Here is a 19450-nt window from a genome sequence, read left to right on the forward strand (position 1 = left end):
CAAATCCATCCGCATAATTATTCCAGAGAGTGGCGTGATGATCACGTTCAAATGTATCATTACTAATACACTTCGTTTGAGGAATGTTGCCGAATATGTGGTGTAAGTATTGAAGCATGCTTTTGTGAACTACCCGAATCAATCTGAATGAGCCTAATTTTTTTTTTCAATTACAGATTGATTGCAATAAATTTTCCCGGGTTCGCTGTAAATTGCATAGGACGCTGGTCTTACAAACCATTTGTCATATTATCGAGCGTCGATCTGAAAGAAAGAATCGGTAGAATCCGGTAGAATCGGCAATCCATGCAAAGAATCTATTGCTTACACCCAAATTAGTTAATCCAGCAGTTGCATCGTTTACTAAATATGTTTTATTCGGAAAAATAGGGAGAAAAACTCAGCGTGTATTGACTGACGTTCCATTTTTGACACATAAGTGTTATTACCATATGCGTCGACTTTCAAATATATTGGTATTCACATGATCTGATGGTTCTGTCATAGCACACTCACAAACAAATCGTTCATTCGTTTGTGATAAAGATGGTTTGTTTCCAACGGTAGTGAGACATTGGGAATAGGATAGTGTGTACATTTATTAAAGCATTCATACCTATATGCGTTGATGCACTCGAAGAATAGGAAAAATAGCCGAATTTTAGTTACATATACATATATCATCTCCCGATGTAACTACCTTTCGAGTTTGATTAACTTGGTATACTATTCCTTCGTCTGAAGGAAACCAGCGAATCATACTTTTTTGGTGAATTTCCTTCCTGTTGTGGTAGCGTGAGTGTTTTGATTGGACAATTTTGTATCTAATTTTGGAGGAATTGAACGGAAAATAACATTGTTTCGTTCAAAGGGAGCACCATCTTTAGAAGAAGGTACTGGCAGTCGAAGTTATTGCGTTACTTTGGATAAATCTTTGTTGCAAATCTTTGTTATCTTTCGGCTCGTTTTCCTATTGGAGAAAAGGCTCAAGATTATTAATCGATTTTCTAGGCAGTGCATTGTGAAGCCGAGTGCGTAGTTTCTCTGCATACCGAGCGGTAGGGAGAAATCTAATCACAGTTTGGACCGGTTTTACCGGATTCACAGGAAGATAACCTATATACTTTGTCGACGAGATCCTGCGGAGATATGTTACCCTTCAGCCCTCCGATTGTGAAACGTCTGCTTGGCTGGAAAAAAGCATCGGCTGATGATTCCGTCGAAGGTAAATGGTGTGAGAAAGCAGTAAAAAGTTTGGTTAAAAAGTTGAAGAAATCCAGTGCTTTGGACGAACTAGAACGGGCCATCACAACTCAAAATTGCAACACCAAATGCGTCACGATTCCAAGGTGAGTTTATTCGCTCAGTGCGTTCAGATTATTGTTCTGATTCAGAACATCAGTCATTCATAATTCGAAATTTTCCTAAGTTTTATGATAATTGTTTGATTTACATAGTCTTAGTCACTAGGATAAAAATGGATTTGCGCCATGTTATTGTCAAATACTTTTCGGTTTGATGGATACTTTTTATGGAATCTATCCTATCTGGTCGGCAAATGAATATTGTGGTAATCTAACAATGGCAATCGGTGCATGTATTTCAAGCAAATTTTCAGAATAACAATTGACAGTTATATGATTTCTTTTGAGTGCTTCCTAGGAATGCATAATGGATGTCCGTGATAGAAAATAAAATACCCAGTGATAGAGATTTAAGGGTATATTGGACTGATGCTGATATTTGAAGAAATCTTTTGAAAAATCTGCCTTACACATTGAGTGGAGCATCATTGAGGAGACGATAATTATTTCTTTTCGCAAACCAACGCATTTTCTCGCTGTCTGAAAGTTCAGGAGAGTGGCACTAATACTAATACAATCTAAAATTTGGACTCGGAGAACTAACTCAATGCTCCTCGCCGTGCTGAGTCAGGTCAGATGTAGATTTTTTTTGAGAGGTAAATCAATAATCAGGATTCATTGCACTCTATACACAACAGAACACTGAGACGCAAGGTCAACAACTTTAGTATTTGTACATATAAAAAAGTGAGGAAGAGTCAACGAAAGCGGCTATTATAGAAAGGCCACTTTGTATGTACTTATGGGTGCATATGTTAGAATCAAGTGACGAAGGTAGCGTTAATATATTACAGTAACCCGGTGAACGACCGCAACTGGGTTAAAGCCGGGTATAAACAAATGATACAATAAAAAAAAATAATGTTACAGTAACAACTCCAAGTTTTATTTTTTCGTGAGCACTGTCAATCCAATTCGACTGGAAAACCATATAATATTTACTTGTGGGTTTGATTGAAATTTAGCCCGAATTTATGCAAAGTGCAAATAAACTCATCAGTGCATTAGAACTTATTATTGTATAAATATTCATAAATAATAATACAATAAGTTAACATAAACTACTACGCTTGTGAGTCACGAAACGACGAAACTTAAAAAATAATATAACGTTATTGTCGTGAATACGACTTACTTTACTATGGGGTGCCTTTTCAAAATTAGCCATATGGAAGAATGGGCAGAACTCAATTGTGAATATCTCGACTTGTATTAAAGGCAGCAACATAATTCTTTCACCATTTCATCAAAAATATGATCAGGAATTTAGTATAATATTTTGAACAGTGTGAGATAACCACAAACAACTCAAATATTAAGTTTTCTCAAACTTTGAAAACAACGCGGAAAACTCTTTACTTTTGCTTGGCTTTTTCGCGCAAGGACGACGATTTTGAGGTAGTCAGGCACATATCTTGAACTGACTGCGTATAAAAGGGAAACCGTGGTCGAAATTCGATCATTTCTTCTTGTGCGTTGGATGCAAGCAGACGTCGTGGGACCAGCAGCTTCGGAGAGTGCACCTTCTGCGTGGTGCCAAACCTCAAACGCTCAGGTCGTGCTCTCATTTGGATTTCAATCGTCAGGTCGAGCAGTCGTCAACGAAAGCAGAACTTCTGTTCTTGGTTCCAAATTTAGTTCTTGAACTCAGGTCCAGTTCCTTATTTTAGAATTCTATTCGGTTCTTTTTAGAACCATAATAATACTCTCAAAGAATTATGCGAAATTTTGCTTTACTGTACTTTATACAACCAATTTGGATGGTCGAGGCGAAAAATCGTCTTCAAGTTTCAGAGCTTAGTTCCGGGTTTAGAATTCAGAGCCTGTGTGCTGAACTGGATTCTGGAAAAAGATTTCGGAACTGATTTCAGTTTCGAAATTGTAATTCTAGAACTAAAATCCAACTGAATTCTGAGTCTGTTCTAAGTTCTGAATTGAGTTCTTGAACTCAGGTCCAGTTCCTAATTCCAGAATTCTTCAAATGGGTTCTTTTTAGAACCATAATAATACTCCTAAAGAATTATGCGAAATTTTACTTTACTGTACTCTATACGGCCCATTTTTATTATGAAGAACTATCTAGCTATTTCATTACATTTAATTGCGTTTCAGAATGTTTAATATAACTAATCTGTTATTTAGTTTAGGCGCATCGTTTAAAATTCTAGTAGTGAAAAAGGGGAAAGTTGCACAATTCACACAATCGATCAACTACCAGTTCGAATTCGGAAGTATAAAGAAAGTGTGTAGGTTTTATTCGTATTCACGACATCCAGTTATGTCTCTGACATTACACACCCGTACTTTTTTTTATAGGCAAATCAATTTCCAATAATATTCAAATTGCATCTATTCTAAATCAATTTAGTCGGGTTCAGCAGATACGTGTATTTAAATCGCTGCTTTAATTCTCATCTATTTTGGTGAAAATCATCTGGGGAATTACACTTGCACTGTAGGTACGCTTGTTTGTTGTTATGTACTTATGCTTATTTCGCGAGCATTTAAACTGTGTAGTTCTGTAGTTATTTATTTTTGTCGAAAATAATATTGGCCTTATCACTTCCACTTTCACATTCACTTCACCTACATGTCACTTCACTTGATTTTCCCTATTACCAGTATCACGCATAGTGAAGTGATCACTGTAGTGAAAAAAACTCATTTTTTCAACGAAATGTTGATGGCGTGATGTTCAGAATGACATCAAGTTCATTCAAATAATTACTTTTGTCTTTGAAGTGACTTCCGTACTAAGGACCTAAATTCACTTCACTCGATTTTCACCGTGAAGTGATACCGATAATAAGGGTCACAATCACTTCACTTGGTTTTCACCGTATAGTGATACCGGTAATAAGGGCCATTTTATATCTAGTTTTATTGTTGCGTCATCTACATTCGATCGGAGTAAGTTTTAATGAAGAATGCTATATAATTTGAATGGTATGAAATAGAAAGTACAGGCTTCTGAACTTTTGATATTATTCCCTACATACCCTTTTGACTGTAGTTCACTACTACAATGGGATGAGAAACAATGAAGTGTTTTTTTAAATTTTACGTAAAATGCATTATTCATAAATATGCTTGTATGGAGCATTTCACGTTAATAAGTCTCGCCAATCTTAATTGAGAGTTGCGAAGTACATGTTTCACTACTCTTCAGACGTAGAATCACAGACTAACAGACATGACAGTATGAGTAAATTCTTATAAAATTTTTTTTTCGTTATGCACTAGCTCCACCTATATTGTACTGCGCGAACTATTTACTATTTGTACACCCCTTGTGTTATGTAAAAGTTTTTTTACTAGTTGGTTTCCCCTCGTTTGTCAACACCGATCAGCTGCTTGCAGGGATGCCTGATTTCATCAAAATATTTGAAAATGAATCATCACAATAAATTATTGGATTACGTTGATAATATATTTAACTTTTTCGCGATGTTGGAAGGTAACCATTTATTTGACTCAACGTTGTTCATCTAGACTATTTTTTATTGTGTTGGTAGTTATCACCCGAAATTAAGTGGCGGCAGACCAGAAGCAAGTAAATATTGTAACAAAACGGGTTCGATTTTGTCTTGCGTTGGAGGATGAGAAGTAGACACAATTATGTATATAGTTTTGGCAATATGTATTAAATCTGTATCCTGCATGAAATTCGCATGGACGTATACAAATCAATACATTATAGGTAATTCTGTATGAATGGCAACTCTGTTGGTAAATGAAAAAAATAAGCACAGTCTAGATGACAGACAGGATGTTTTTGATAGGGTAACGTGGCGCCATCATGACACATGTGAGTACTGTCCCAAATAAAGGAATATTCGAAATGACCGTTAAAATGATTGAAGAATCTAATTTGAGTGTCCTGTCTGTTAGTCTGTGGTAGAATTTCCTTGCTGGGAAATATTTCGCCCTTAACCACAATAATCACTATTTAGTGAATTATATCACTGGGACAGATTTTGTTCCTAGTTACAAATTCAATTTATGAACACAAATAAACTTTGAGGTCCTATGAGCAAACAGGAGATCAAAGACTGCTTATATCTAGTTTCGTGGTGGGGCTGCCAACTGATGAGACACCCCTAATATGGGGAAAATACACTCGTTCCCCCCTTCCTATCTATAGGATATCAAAGTAATTTCACTTTTCAAAAAAACTTAGAAAATAATGATCAATTTTTTACTGTTGAAGAGCAGAAAATATAAAAAGTTTGGAGGTCTTTTTCAATAGATCTATACATTTTAGCCATCATGGGGTATATTGATGCGAGATTTTTAGAGTAATAATTTCGGCGTGGCGTGTGTGCAATTTCATCTCAAGTGTGCGATGACATTTGAATGGATAATTGATGGATACTGTTCGAAACATCAATTTCGGAAATGAGGGCTGACACAACTAGGACAGGCAATTCATTTTGAATGTACCAAAATTCCGCACAACCCGGAGCGTCTGATGTAAAGTACTCTAAAAAAGACGGGTGGGTAATGTCAGAGACATAACTGGATGACGTGAATACGAATAAAATTGACATGCTTTTCCACACTTCGGAAAATTTTACTTTATTTTGAACAAATTCTATACCTATTTATTATGAAAAAAGAATAATAGAAATATATTTATGTCAAATCTCACCGAAAATTTGAAATAATTCCATTTTTCGTGATACTGTAAGTGAAAGTGATGGCGACGACCGACGCATAACATGTAAAAATTGGAACCAAATATTTTCAATTTATAACGCAAAATATTTTGAGATGTGCCAGAGATGTTAAAATATATTTAATAAGAGAGATGTTAAAATATATTTAATAAATTGTTGTATGTGAATCATATAGTCATAAATTAAAAATAAGAGGAGATTCATAATAACTGATCGGATTCATCAACTCATAAAGTTGAAGTGTAGTGTTATGACTAGTTAAATTTTTACTACTCGTATTGTCTATGGGAACTAGCATGTATCTGGGCATTGAAAAGTTTTTGAGGAATTATATAGATAGATCGAGGAATTATATAGATAGATCGAGGAATTATATAGATCAGTCGACCACAACAAGTATCACACTAAGTATTCACATCCTTCGCTTATGAACCATATGAACCGAATGAATAGTAGCAGGTTTTTGATCTGTACCAAAGAATGAACAATTTCGCTGTAGGCGAGAAAATCTACTATAAGAGAATTTTGATTAAAAATAAAACTGACCGTCTTAAACAATTGAAAATACTCATGGTTATAAAGTATCCATAGGAAGTGTCTGTTTTACTAGTGAACAAAACGTGTCGAAAACCCACAGTACTCAATCATTGAAAATATTCCGTATTTCTAAGGGTCGGTTTTGCACGATACGCTTTGTGAGATGATTCGTTTAACTTGTGTGTTTGGAATTTCGCGCGCCTTTTCAGGCACTGAATTTCACCTTAATGCTCGTTCATACCAAACATTTTAGAAAACTTCAATATTCAGTTATTTGTGGTTATCTCACACTACTGAATATTTTGTCATTAATTTTTGACCATATTTCCGATAATATGGAGAAAATACTATGTAGCTTCGTTGAATACAACTAGAGATATTCTCGATTAAGTTCTACCCAATATTGTACAGGATAAATTTGGAAAAAGCGCCGCATAGTAAAGTAAGTAGTATTCACGAAAAACGAATACAATTTAAAAGCATTTATCCAGTGATGGGTAGATGACTGAATGCAATCGTGAATGTCTCTTGTAATCTGAGGTCATACATCAGTATAGATTAATATAAAATCTGTGTAGTTTGTATAAGATTCCCTGGTTTGAGCTCTTTCTGACAAGAATAACTTTTTTCACGATTTAAAGCTTTAAAATCTGTTTTTCGTTGGATATTCATCAAAGGAAAAAAATGTACTGTTTACAATGTCGTTATAATGAAGGTGTTACTCTAAAAATTATCCATCGTTTAACATTACTTGTTGGAATCTTTTCCGCAAGATTTTATAAAGTATCAAACGTAAAAAAAAGTATTTGGAGTAATTCTGTCTTGAAAATTTCACCATTGCCTATTGAGACGAAAACTCACTTCACTTTTCAAAGGTGCAGAAAGCCTAACACAATAAAATATTTCGACACGAATTTCGGCGTTCTTTTTGAATGAATTATCTACTTTGAATTCACATTTTTCTTATTTGGGATTTGTTAAACGTTAGCTTTGACGTATGTTTTATCATTCATTCCGAAGCAATTATCTTTTCCGTGTAGAGTTTCCTTACACGGATCTTAGCAACAGTTTGCTGCCTTTTGTTCAGGTTTGGGAAGTTTTCAATCAAGCCTCGGAGACCCAAAGTGTTATATACCATTCGACTCAGTTCGACAAGATCAGAAAATGTCTACGTGTGTTTGTATGTGCACTTTTCGAAGATATTTTTACCGCTAATTTTTCTCAGAGATGACTCAACCGATTTAAAAAAATCATTTCATATGTCTTCAATTTGGTAAAAATCGTTTATTTAGAGAACCTTACAACTGGAATCGATTGATTTTCGTTAAGTGAGCGTTTTTTTACTAACGTTCAATCAATTATGATTTTCAATCAATGTAATGTACAAATGAACTTTTCTTAATGCATATATCAAAGAAGGAAGAAAGATTTAGTATAGAAAGTACAGTTATTGAAACCCTCGGTGCTAAACTTCCAGGTCTTTATTCTATGCATTATCATGCGCTTGCTTGAAACATGACAGTTGAATATTTTAACTGCCTTCAATTGATTAATATTTGAAACCTACTTCAGAATACTAACAATATGTATACTATTAGTTTTGATACAATTTACTATTCCTTTTTGTTGTATGTACTTTCGGTATTTTTTTCGGAGTAGTATTTGATCCATCGTGTGACATATTTCGTGCACATTTGTATGTGTTTTGACAAGATTTTCTAACTGCTTTGCATCTGTCGTTAAAGCAATATTCTGTTTCGCACATATCTGTCTGGTTCTACAGCGGGAGTGTTTTTGCATAACAAATTTCAGATTTGGCTTCACATATGAGCGGTTTATGAATAGTTTACGAGTGTGTTAGTTGTGAGTCATAAAGTATAGCTAGACTTTATAATGTAGTCATGCGCCATCCTTATAATCATCATCGTGTGCGACGCAAGAATTTGCACAAAACATACGATACCTGGAAGCATACGATAATAATATACATTTTAAGTTGATGTTTTTCATAAATTCGTCCTCCCGCCTCAACATGAAGCCCGGTGTAGTCGGTCATCAACTAGGGTTAAACTCAGTGTGCGTGTATGCGCCTGACTACATCTCACCTGCATATGCTCTTGCAAAAAACGTATCCCCAATGAATGACGATGCCAAAACAGAACGCAAAAATGCTTCAATTGAAGAACGACAAGACTGGAAATTGGTTGCCTAACGAACACGGTGCTTTATTATGCATCTAATACTGATGAAATGTTGATGGTCAGAATAACGATGCAAATTTAGGGTAAATGAAGACTTTTCAAAGACATTTATACAGCGAAAGTTGTATAATAGTGAACACTTACTAATTCAATTTGGCACTGCATGGACATAATTCAAATTTAATTTAAATTTTCTAATCCATCAATGCAGTAGATTACAGCTTTCATACAAACATATCATGCGCCTCCATGATTGAGACCACACCGGTCCCCTATAGTTCATTTTCATGAATCGATTCGTTAAGCGAGCGCATCTCCCCCATCAAGATTCTTGTTTACCTCTCCTGTCGGCCTGTAGGCATGTTGTGCAAAAGCAATATCCATCACAGACCCCAATCCGCCCCCTTTGTATCTGGTGCTGCACACATTTTTCCTCCTCGGTGTGCACTGCAACATTTGGCTGAATCATGATAGCCACGCCACATACACATGAAAAGCGGTCCTTCTCTCGGCTGAAACATTTATTTGTGCGCTCTGCTAGCTTGACATGTGCGTGAGCATGATTTGCTAGGGATGCTCACTACTCGACCTTATTTTGACGGAGCTTGCTCGTTATTAGGCTATCTGACAGCTCACTTACATCCACAAATGCAAATCTCGGGTGATTTTTCAAAAGGGCGTATAAGCAAGTGACAATTTCTCTTTAATCACTCTCTCTTTCGATTATTGTGATGTGATTAAAAAGATTTTCTTTGATATCACTGTTCTGTTTGAAAGTCGAAAGTTTTGGGTATCATTTCATGCAAAGAGTTGAGTGATAAACGTGGAAACCGCTTGGTAATTAATAGAAGAGAAAATAAACAAAGATAAACTGTCACTTGCTTATACGCCCTTTTGAAAAATCAACCATGCAATGAGATTGGTTCGTCTTCATCAGGAAACGCCTGCATTAAACACGATTCGGACCGATCAATCAACTCAAGATTTTATTTAATAATTTTTTTAGCAGAATATTACTTACGTACCCGACGTCAAAATGTTCCGTGGAACTTGACGTTGTGTCCGTTCATACACGCTCTTTGAACATAACTCATGGTTTGAGTTGCGATTACTCAAATTCATAAACTGGAACAATATGTCAAAATTTGAGTATGGATTTGAGTCAAATAAACTCGTTGCCATGAGTTCTCTCGCATTTATTAATACATTAGAGTAAGCGTTGAGTTTTTAAACATTCGAGTGAAAAAAATACTTCTTGCAATTCAGTGCGTTTTCATTCTCGGAATATTCTTATCGAAATAAAAAATGCAAGAATACGTCGTTTTCCATTGCCGTTTCTAGATCCTGTTTTGAAAACATAAATCAACGTCAATCATAGATGTTTTGAAGTTTCAATTATGCTTAGTGAAAAGCGCAACATAAGAATATCAAAATAATTCAATTTTGACTCCAAACCATTCAAAAGGAAACGGTTTTGATCACTATTTTGCGCATTCAAAAGAAAGAAGAATAACGTTTCACGGCTGCTCGGCCATCCATGGAAGTTGACCATCAATGTTAACTTCCCTCTCTGAGCAGCCTAGAAAGCCGTGTAGTGTCGGTAGCGGTTTCCCAACTGGCTAAGAATAACGCTACGGTCCACCTGTACCGGTGGTATAAGTCCACCAAACAGGTAAGCCGTGTGGCATCCGGCGGAATTATTTTTTACCAAGATTTGATCCACTGGTTTCCTGTTCCATGTCGTAAAAGGCCACAAAAATAGGAACTCCTAAGTCAAGGTGTATTTCCGTGCCGATGGCTGAATGGCTGCAGGAGGTTAAACAATGCAGTCGTGAACGGAATATCTTGGGGTTTTCCCTTACTGGATACACGCAATGCTTAGCAATCAACTTCTTTGATCATCGCTTCGGCAGGCCAGAGATTAGAAAGCTGAGTGTCTGTGGGTGTCCTCAAGGTGGTGTACTATCTCCACTTTTTTGGAACCTAGTCGCTGATAGTTTGTTAAGGAAACTTAATAACCTTGGATTTCCGACTTATGGTTTTGCCGACGATTATCATATATTGATGACCGGTATAAGCATTAACACTCTCTTTGATTTAATGCAGCAAGCCCTGCGATCTGTTGAACAATGGTGTTGTCAGGTTGGATTATCTGTAAATCCGGGTAAAACATCAATGGTGCTTTTCACTCATCGTAGGATGATTACAGGAGCTCGTCCGTTGCAGTTCTTTGGTTCAGAGGTCACTGTGGTCGATCAAGTTAAATACGTCGGGGTTATTCTTGACTCAAAACTGAATTGGTCTGCTCAAATTGATTTCAGGATTAAAAGAGCAGCTTGCATGGCTTTCGGCCAATGCAGACGAGCTTTTGGAAAATCATGGGGACTCAAACCCAGATATATTCATTGGATCTATACAACTATCGTTAGACCAATTTTAGCATATGGATGTCTTGTATGGTGGCAGAAAGGAGAAGTCGCGACAGTTCAGTCAAAGCTAAATCATCTCCAAAGGATGGTCCTAATGGCGATGACAGGAGCATTCACGACAACTCCTACTGCTGCTCTAGAGGCGCTACTGTGCATTAAACCACTACATGTGTTCCTAAAACAAGAAGCATTATCTTGTGCATACCGTCTTAGGGTTACAGGGCTTTGGAACAGTAACCCATTAGATTATGCTACCAGTCACACTCGCTTGTGGTCTTAAATGGTTACGTGGGATGAGTATTTACTCGCTCCTAGTGACCTAACTCTCACATGCAGTTTTCCTTTTAAAACATTCAATGTGAGCTATCCTCTTCGTTAGAAATGGTTGTCTGGTTGTCTGGAACGACAACTTGATGAACACATAGTTTGTTATACGGAGGGTTCTCTGTTGAATGGTCGTGCTGGTGCTGGTGTCTACTGTCGTGAAATGAGGCTGGAGCAGTCTCATTCACTTGGTAGATACTGTACTGTGTTCCAAGCAGAAATCTACGCAATTCTGTGTGGAGTACAATCGGCACTTCAGCAGAGGATCTGTGGTGGACGTATTTATTTTTGTTCCGACAGTCAGGCAGCCTTAAAGGCACTCAGTTCGAATGACTCGCGGTCGAATCTGGTGATCGCATGTCGAACTCAAATTGAAGACCTCAGCATTTCAAATGCTGTTTACTTCGTATGGGTACCCGGCCATTCTGGTATTACTGGAAATGAATGGGCTGATGAGTTGGCTAGAGCTGGTGCAACGAATGATTTCGTTGGTCCTGAACCGGCTTTACCACTTTCGACTAGTTGGATAAAGCACAGGATACGTTCTTGGGCTGCATCCAAACATGCCAACTGCTGGCGCGGCTTGCAAACTTGCGCTCAGACGGAGGCATTTCTACCAGATTTGGATCTGAAAATGCCAAAGTGTCTACTGCATTTTACCAGGTATCATTGAGGTATTCTGGTCAGAGCTCTGACTGGACATTGCGGGCTCAATTGTCACATGGCTACTGTTCAGCGTGCTGAGTGTTGTTCGTGTGATTTGTGTGAATGCGATTATGGTACTTCATATCATCTGATATGTAACTGTCCCGCATTGACGCAGCTACGTATCCGGGTTTTTGGTTCTCCATACATGGTTGAGTCTGTGTATGCGGAGCTAAAATTGAAGGATATTCTCTCGTTTCTCACCCAATGTGGTAAGGAGCTATAGTCAGAAGGGTTCATCGTTCTTCCTGGAGTGAATAAATCCCTTCTGTATTCACCTTAAATAGGGTTTGGCAGATTGTTTGGCATCCTTTGGGGGGTGCCGAATTTACTTCTGCTCGTACATACTGCGAGTCGTTCTGCATTCTTCCGGGAGTGCAGAGTGGTGTCGCTTTTGTGAGATCTCTGAATCCTCTCGGGGGTTGGAGGTTTTATTAACAGCAGACTGTTCGGGACCTCGTAGAGGTTCAGAATTTCCTTCTGCTTCCACTAAATGTGATCCTCAGCAGATTGTTCAGCATCCCTTAGGGGTGCAGAATTTACTTCTGCTTTTATGTGTTTTTGTGTCGTACATTTTTCCCATCCTCCTAGTCCAACCCTTACCATTTCCTTTCAATCCTTCCCTCTTATATATCGGGAAAATGATGCTAAAAACAAATTGATGGCAAGGCACAAATCTCCAAATATCAAGGGGAACGTGCCATTTGAGCCAATTTGTTCTGATTCCTGATTCCTGAAGCGTTGAGTTTTTAAACATTTGAGTGAAAAAAATACTTCTTGCAGTTCAGTGCGTTTTCATTCTCGGAATATTCTTATCGAAATAAAAAATGCAAGAATACGTCGTTTTCCATTGCCGTTTCTAGATCCTGTTTTGAAAACATGAATCAACGTCAATCATAGATGTTTTGAGGTTTCAATTATGCTTAGTGAAAAGCGCAACATAAGAATATCAAAATAATTCAATTTTGACTCCAAACCATTCGAAAGGAAACGGTTTTGATCACTATTTTGCGCATTCAAAAGAAAGAAGAATAACGTTGTATATGAAAATTAACGAAGAAAAATTCCTTCATTTTGAGAGCAAGGAACTCAAATTTTGAGTTGAACTTACTCAAATTTTGAACAAAATATTTTTTTCTTATTTTGAGTAAAAATTACTCAAGTTTTGACAATTTCGTCCCTTAACGCAAAAATGAGTAGAAAGGTGGTAACGCAAGTTTAGAGTATGTGCACTTTTTATGAATTTGAGTGGTGTGTCACTCAATTTTGAGTTATGTTCAAAGAGGGTGTATGAATTGCTTACAATGCTGTATGAAATGTTCAAAACGACGAATGTAACAATGAGAGATTCTCTTTGTTTACTTTCTCTTTTTTTTCACGAATATATATGTAATGTTGTCGTAAAACTATTTATTTTTCCGGAAAACTGCTTTTGTGACAGAAAATATTTAGTTTTGTTTATTTTATGTAGCGCGATCTAATACAAATGCATTGGAGCAGTGTTGCTATTTGGGAGTTAACTTGGTTTACTCTTGATCCTTAAAAGCTGTACAAGAAACTGCTTCCAAGTTTGTTCTGTTTCGTCGGGTGAACATTCAAGTATGAGTAATTCCTTTAAAACGGACTGTTCAGTATACTTTTTATTCTTATTAAGCCACACCTTTTTTGCGAAATTTTGGTTACTTGGGCAAAATACAAATTGTAAATATATCCTACTCTACCGAATGAACAACTCTAGAAAAAAAAACTCTTCAACATATTGTTGAATTTATCAATACAAATCTCAATAATTTGTGATGATATTTCTTATTGGGCTACAACGAATGTGTGTCGAATTCCGTTGATTGTAGGTTAAGTAATCAGAAAAATAATGGAGAGAAAATTTAACCATGTTGTCGTTTGACAAGAAACATAAATGACAATGTGTTGTCCTTTGACAATAAACATAAATTAGAACAAATAATCTCTAGGCTAGACGAAGTTCGACGTGTCAGCTAGTATATAGAATATATTATTTTGTCCCAACTCTATATTTTACACGAAGATAATTTTTCACTTGTTACAAACCGATACAATAAACTACTAAGGTGTGTAATTTCTGTAAAGTAGCACAAATGTGGAATATATTATGAGGAAAAATGCATGACTAACTCAAATACAGCTACAGCTTAATTGGATAACGCCTCAGGTCTTCTCTAGGATATAATCAAATCCATTAGATTAACATTCATTGATAGAGTTGAAATCAACGTTAAATGAATGAATCGAGAGCGACGCAAAACATTTATATTTGTTTTATCGCTTTTGACACGTTCGATAAAACAGTTAGTTGAGCACGCTCATGTAATTTTGAACAGAATAATACTACAAATTGTTCGAGTAGTAATTGTAAATCAGAGTGTGTACAAATGTACTGTGGTAATATTATGAATTATCAATTCATACGCTTAAATTGTTGAAAGCCCTTTAGAACATGATATTTTTTTATGAAACGTGCACAAACTTTATGCGCGGGAGAAATAAATGCTCTGATTTATAAGCGCGGGAAAAAATAATCTGGTTTAAAAGAAATAAAACTAATATGGATCATTCAAACAACTATATTTGTATCATTACGCAGATAAATTTATCAATTTTTCTTGATGTAAAGTTATAGCAGGATTGAATCAACATAGATATTTCCTATAACATCAACTCTACTTACTCTACTCTACAATAAAATCAATCGAAACAAATATGTTTTTCCTTTGAGCCGACCAAAATTTTGATTCAGTTCAAGACAATCACATTCTAGCTAGAAATAAATAAAATTAAAATTGAAAATCTACTAACACTTTTGTTATTTTAAACATGCTCCATTTTGATGCTTGTAGAATCTGTACACAGAAAAAAACTATGAAGTTTACAGGTGACTTAAATCCACATATAACTCAATTCATAAGAAACAAATCCGTAAAATTACTGAATTACTTCTTTGAATTTTTATGTGTCTTGCCATTTCTTCGAAGTGCCTAAACTTTGAAGTGTGTTTTCTCGAACCTCACCGTTCACATGATAAAAACAAAACTACTTACCCAATCGACGCGTTTTATTATTTTTTTCAAGATGTTTTATAGGGAAGAGCATGAACCTCTAAAGACATTTTTCTATAATGGGGACGGGTATAGCGTGATGGGTAAGTCGATGCCTTTCACGCAGCCCGCCTGGGTTCGACTCCCAACCCCGCACATAGGGTCAGAAAGTTTTTCTGGCCCGAAGAGGTGAATGACATTAATGTTAAAGCCTCTATAATTGAAACAAAAAAAAAATTTCTATAATGGTTTATTTTCAATAAAAACAACAAGAAAAAACCCTGCTTTCCTTGTTGTTCTTCTTATGTATCTAAATGTTTATATATTGGTAAATATTTGAAATTTTATATAGCATTTGAAGTTCTAGCACGTGAGACAAGTCTCATGATCAATTTGATATATAGTTTGGATGTATCATCTATACATATACGTCGGTGTTGAACAGTCGTTCGCACCGCACGCGTATAGCTCTTGGCTTCTGGAAATTTTTTCTGGCTACCTAGAGTTTCATTGATTCAAGGCTTCAGTCTTTTTCAAGGCTATCTGAATCACTAACAGTCTTTTTAAAGACTAAAAATTAGTCAGCCTTTCTCAAGGCTATACAAAGAGTGATATTAGAGTGACTAAGTGATACAAAGAGTGATATTAGAGTGACTAAGAAATTATTCAGCCTTTTTTAAGGCTAGCTAGGAGTCTAATCGAAGACTAATTTAGCCTAGTTGATTTAATTTAAAATTTCATTCATTTCAAAAATGCTTGCGTCCAACCGGAAAGGCAACAAGTATATACATATACTCCAAAAGAAATCTTCATGCCTTTTTCTGATTCTGTACAACAAAATAAAAAAAGGACTTTTTTTTACCGTTTTATAGAGTGCCCTCCTTAATCATGCGCTACTCATTGACATAAATCAGAATCAGCACTAATTGGCTCAAGTGGCACATTCCCCTAGTTATTTGGAGATTTGTGTCTAAAAAACGTGTTTAATCCACCTAGCAGTGAGATGATACCTTTTTTTTTTATCAATCCGCATGTGTTTTTTGCATGAATATTCTTCGGTGTTTAAGTTTTCATGACATTATTTCAATGACCGTCGTTTTAAGCGACAAATTGAGATTTAATGTCGAAACTGCAAATCGGATCGAATTTGAATCTAGAAGTGTGATAATCGATTAAACATGCCATGATATGTAAGTTCCACTTTAGAGTTTACGGTAATTTAAGGTACTTCCAGAGCCGGTATTCAGGAACCAGCATAACCCAAACCGATTCGTATGGCCATATGACGAACAAATTACAACAGTTCTGAGTCCAACTTTGAAGCTTTTCGGGATTGCCATCTTCTATATCGGTTTGAATTTTAAAAATTCATCATCATGTAATTCGAGAACCGAAAGTCATAATTGATAAAATTAATTAATTTTGTATATAAGTTTTTTTTAATTTGAATTTTTGTTTCTGAAATTCGATTTGGCTTTTTTTAGAAAACGTTTGAGCTTTGAGAAACGATTTTATACTGGAACCGGAATTCTAAAATCGGTATGGCCGAAGTCAGACAAATTCACCTGAGTAGCTGTATAGTTTACATTTGTTTCAAAATGTTTGAAAATCAATGTAGACATCTTTGAGGAATCGTATTTTTGGGTGCCTTCCGGAACGAAAACTGAATACAACCAAAAATGAAATAAGTTTATTTGGTTATCGATTATACAAATCTGCTAACTCGATAAACCTGATTAATGTATGTGTAATAGACATTTTTATACCAATCACCCTGTATCCTCGAAACCGGAAGTTGGATCTGACTGAAGCGCAAGATGTTTTATAGAATCTTGAAACTTTTCATTTGAATCTTAGATGATTCTTAGATTTTATTTGAATCTTAGATCGGTTCAGCCATCTACGAGAAGAATGAGTTACACAATTTTGATTTCGTTTCACAATCATCCTGTAGTTCCGGAACCAGAGGTCGGAACCAAACATAATTCAGGAACTTTGTTTGGGAGCATACGACTTTTCGTATGAATCTTAATTTGTAGAAAAGAAATTTTCCGAGAAAATTGAGTGAAATTATTTGTCACACACGCATTTGCTGATATCGACGAACTGATTCGAATGGTATATGGATGTTATGTTCTTCCAGCATTTATTGCTGTAAGTAGTTTAAAACAATATAATTTAAAAAAATCTGCCATCATCTAGTTTACATGTCATATTCGAACGATTATGTTGCCAAAATCGAGCCGTGCTAAAAACGGTCCGAGGCTAAATATCATGAAAAAGGATGCTGTACACAGTGTTTTTGGTACTTACAAACAATTGTATGTAACAGTATAAAAAATTGTGTTTTCCGTTGCTTCCAAGCATTTCTTTGTCATACAGCGCTCAAAACTCCTACTGCTGGAATAGGGGAAAAAGTCGTTTACACAAAAATGTCGATATCTCCGTTAAAAATGGACGGATTTTAACAGTCTATGGCTTGTTGGATAGGTATTACCGTGCTAAGTCTAAGTCTGAAAACATATTCTGTTTTCAAAGTCAATTGTGACAGATACTGTCAAAAAACTGAAAATTTTGACATAAAACTTCGTATAACTCAAAAAGTAAACATCCGATCTCAAAACCATTCAATAGCGTTTTGGGTGACGGGGAGACCTTTAATTTGCGACTAGTTTGATCAAAATCGGTCCAGACATCTCTGAGATCTCGACCTCTTAGTTGACAACACACATACAGACACACACACACACACACACATACACACACATGGACATTTGCTCAGTTCGTCGAGCTGAATCGATTGGTATATGTCATTCGGCCCTCCGGGCCTCGGAAAATTTTTCTTAAATATGAGCGAATTCTATACCTATTTTTTTTTTATATAAAAAACGTGCCTAATCCACCTAGCAGTGAGACGATACCTTTTTTTATCAATCCGCATGTGTTTTTTGCATGAATATTCTTCGGTGTTTCAGTTTTCATGACATTATTCTAATATCCGTTGTATTAATCGACAATTTGAAATTTTAATCACTCATTACTCTGTAATGTCGAAACTGCAAATCGGATCGAATTTGAATCTAAAAGTGTAACAATCGATTAAACATTCCATGATATGTCGAAGTAAGTTCCACTTTAGAGAGTACAGTAATTTAAGGTACTTCCAGAGCCGGTATTCAGGAACCAGTATAACCCAAACCGAACCGCCATATGACGAATAAATTGCAATAGTTTTGAGTCCAGCTTTCAAGCTTTTCGGGATTATCATCTTCTATATCGGTTTGAATTTTAAAAATTCATCCTCCCGTAATTCCAGAATCGGAAGTCAGCATTGGATAAAATTAATTAATTTTGTGTGGGACTATAAGTTTATTTTAATTTGAATTTTTGTTTCTGAAATTTGATTTGGCTTTCTTTGAGAAAACGTTTGAGCTTTGAGAAACGATTCGATACTGGAGCCGGAATTCGAAAATCGGTGTAGCCGAAGTCAGACAAATTTACCTGAGTAGTTTACATTTGTTTCAAAATGTTTAAAAATCAGTGTAGACATCTTTGAGAAATCGTAGTACGAGTTAAATTGTTGGGTGCCTTCCGAATCGAAAACTGAATACCACTAACACTGAAATACGTTTATTTGGTTGACGAGTATTCTAATCATCAAATCTTAGATGATTCTTAGATTTCATATGAATCTTGATCGGCTCAGCCATCTACGAGGAAAATGAGTTACACAATTTTAATTTCGTTTCACATATCATCCTGTAGTTCCGGAACCAGAAGTCGGATCCAAACATAATTCAGGAACCTTGTTTAGGAGCATACGAATTTTCTTATGAATCTGAGTTTGTAGAAAACGGTTGAGTCATCTTCGAAAAAAAGGTATAAAATTGAGTGAAATTATTTGTCACACATGCATTTGCTGATCTCGACGAACTGATTCGAATGGTATATGAGTGTTATATTCTTCCAGCATTTATTGCTCTAAGCAGTTTAAATCAATATAATTATGAAATTGTTCTGAATTCGGAAGTACTGCCATCTTTCCAATATGTCATATTCGAACGATTATGTTGCCAAAAACGAACCGTGCTAAAATCGGTCCGAGGCAAAATGTCATGAAAAAGGATGCTGTTCACATTC

At 35.9% G+C, this 19450-nt stretch overlaps 1 protein-coding gene across 2 annotated transcripts in view; it reads left to right on the forward strand.

Annotated features, from left to right (window-relative positions):
- The first annotated feature begins 717 nt into the window (after positions 1-717).
- Positions 718-19450, forward strand: part of LOC131429589 (mothers against decapentaplegic homolog 3) — a 30424-nt gene continuing 11691 nt past the window's right edge. Inside the window, exons 1-2 of one of the 2 annotated variants that reach the window (XM_058593810.1) lie at positions 718-893; positions 1012-1349. In XM_058593810.1, coding sequence (XP_058449793.1) covers positions 1150-1349 — 200 coding nt within the window. In that variant the 5' untranslated portion in view covers positions 718-893; positions 1012-1149. The remainder of the gene's footprint in view (positions 894-1011; positions 1350-19450) is intronic. The other variant, XM_058593811.1, reaches the window with a different exon arrangement.

Source organism: Malaya genurostris, chromosome 2 (assembly GCF_030247185.1).
Source record: "Malaya genurostris strain Urasoe2022 chromosome 2, Malgen_1.1, whole genome shotgun sequence".
In the NCBI taxonomy this organism is placed as follows: domain Eukaryota; kingdom Metazoa; phylum Arthropoda; class Insecta; order Diptera; family Culicidae; genus Malaya; species Malaya genurostris.